This window comes from Mandrillus leucophaeus, unplaced genomic scaffold, assembly GCF_000951045.1.
Source record: "Mandrillus leucophaeus isolate KB7577 unplaced genomic scaffold, Mleu.le_1.0 Scaffold309, whole genome shotgun sequence".
Classification (NCBI taxonomy): Eukaryota; Metazoa; Chordata; class Mammalia; order Primates; family Cercopithecidae; genus Mandrillus; species Mandrillus leucophaeus.
In genome coordinates, this window is record NW_012103243.1 from 1,984,026 (window position 1) to 1,985,055 (window position 1,030).

At 35.3% G+C, this 1,030-nt stretch overlaps 1 protein-coding gene across 1 annotated transcript in view; it reads right to left on the reverse strand.

The window, feature by feature from the left end:
* Positions 1 to 1,030, reverse strand: part of SPATA17 (spermatogenesis associated 17) — a 262,801-nt gene that overhangs the window by 202,794 nt on the left and 58,977 nt on the right. The window contains exon 5 of the mRNA XM_011987401.1: positions 1,010 to 1,029. Coding sequence (XP_011842791.1) covers positions 1,010 to 1,029 — 20 coding nt within the window. The remainder of the gene's footprint in view (positions 1 to 1,009; position 1,030) is intronic.

Sequence of the window (1,030 nt, forward strand, 5' to 3'; positions counted from 1 at the left end):
CAACTATTATTAATTAGTATTTCTTTTTTATCAAAATATACTATATGCATATGGTCATTTACATGTTATTAGAATGGGACATATCACAGGAGGAAAAAGCTATTTTCAAAGTAATATGGAAACTTAACATAGAACTTTGGAAAAGCTGCTGAGTAGTATTACGATGCCTTTACTTTGCATAATTCTACAGATGCCATATCCTAAACCTATGTCCTATCTTCCTATGTGTTTAAGCAAATCAAAACTGACAGCGAACAGACCTTTTTAATGTGTGTCATCATATTTTATTCTAGAAGAGGCAAGTTCTTGCTATGGAACATGTTTCTCAAATGCATCTGAGGCTTTTCATATTTAATGTTGCATCTCTAGATCGTTTCACAGATAAATTCATCTCATCATGAAATAATTTTCCTGAAACTGTTGTGTATAGGACCAAGATACTACACACATACATAAATATACAAGATACTACACACATAAATAACTTGCAGTGAAGGATACAAGATTTTAAAAATATAATAATAATAAATTAAGGTAAATAGAATCATATATAAAAATATATATATATATAAAAAATCAGTAAACATCTGCCTAAATATCACTGACTTTTAGAAAGTATTTCTAGCTGGGTGCAGTGGCTCATGCCTGTAATCCCAGCACTTTGGGAGGCTGAGGCGGGCAGATCACAGGGTCAGGAGTTTGAGACCAGCCTGGCCAATATGGTGAAATCCCATCTCTATTAAACAATAGAAAAAAATTAGCCAGACATGATGGTGGGCACCTGTAATCCCAGCTACTCAGGAGTCTGAGGCAGGAGAATTGCTTGAACCCAGGAGGCAGAGATTGCAGTGAGCCGAGACTGCACCACTATACTCCAGACTGGACAACAGAGCAAGACTCTGTCTAACAACAACAACAAAAAAAGTATTTCTAACTATGGTGTTGATCAACATCTATTGAGTAATCTTTCCAAAGTTTTCCCTAGTGAACGGATGATTGCACTACTTACCTAATTGCATCATTGGTCTCT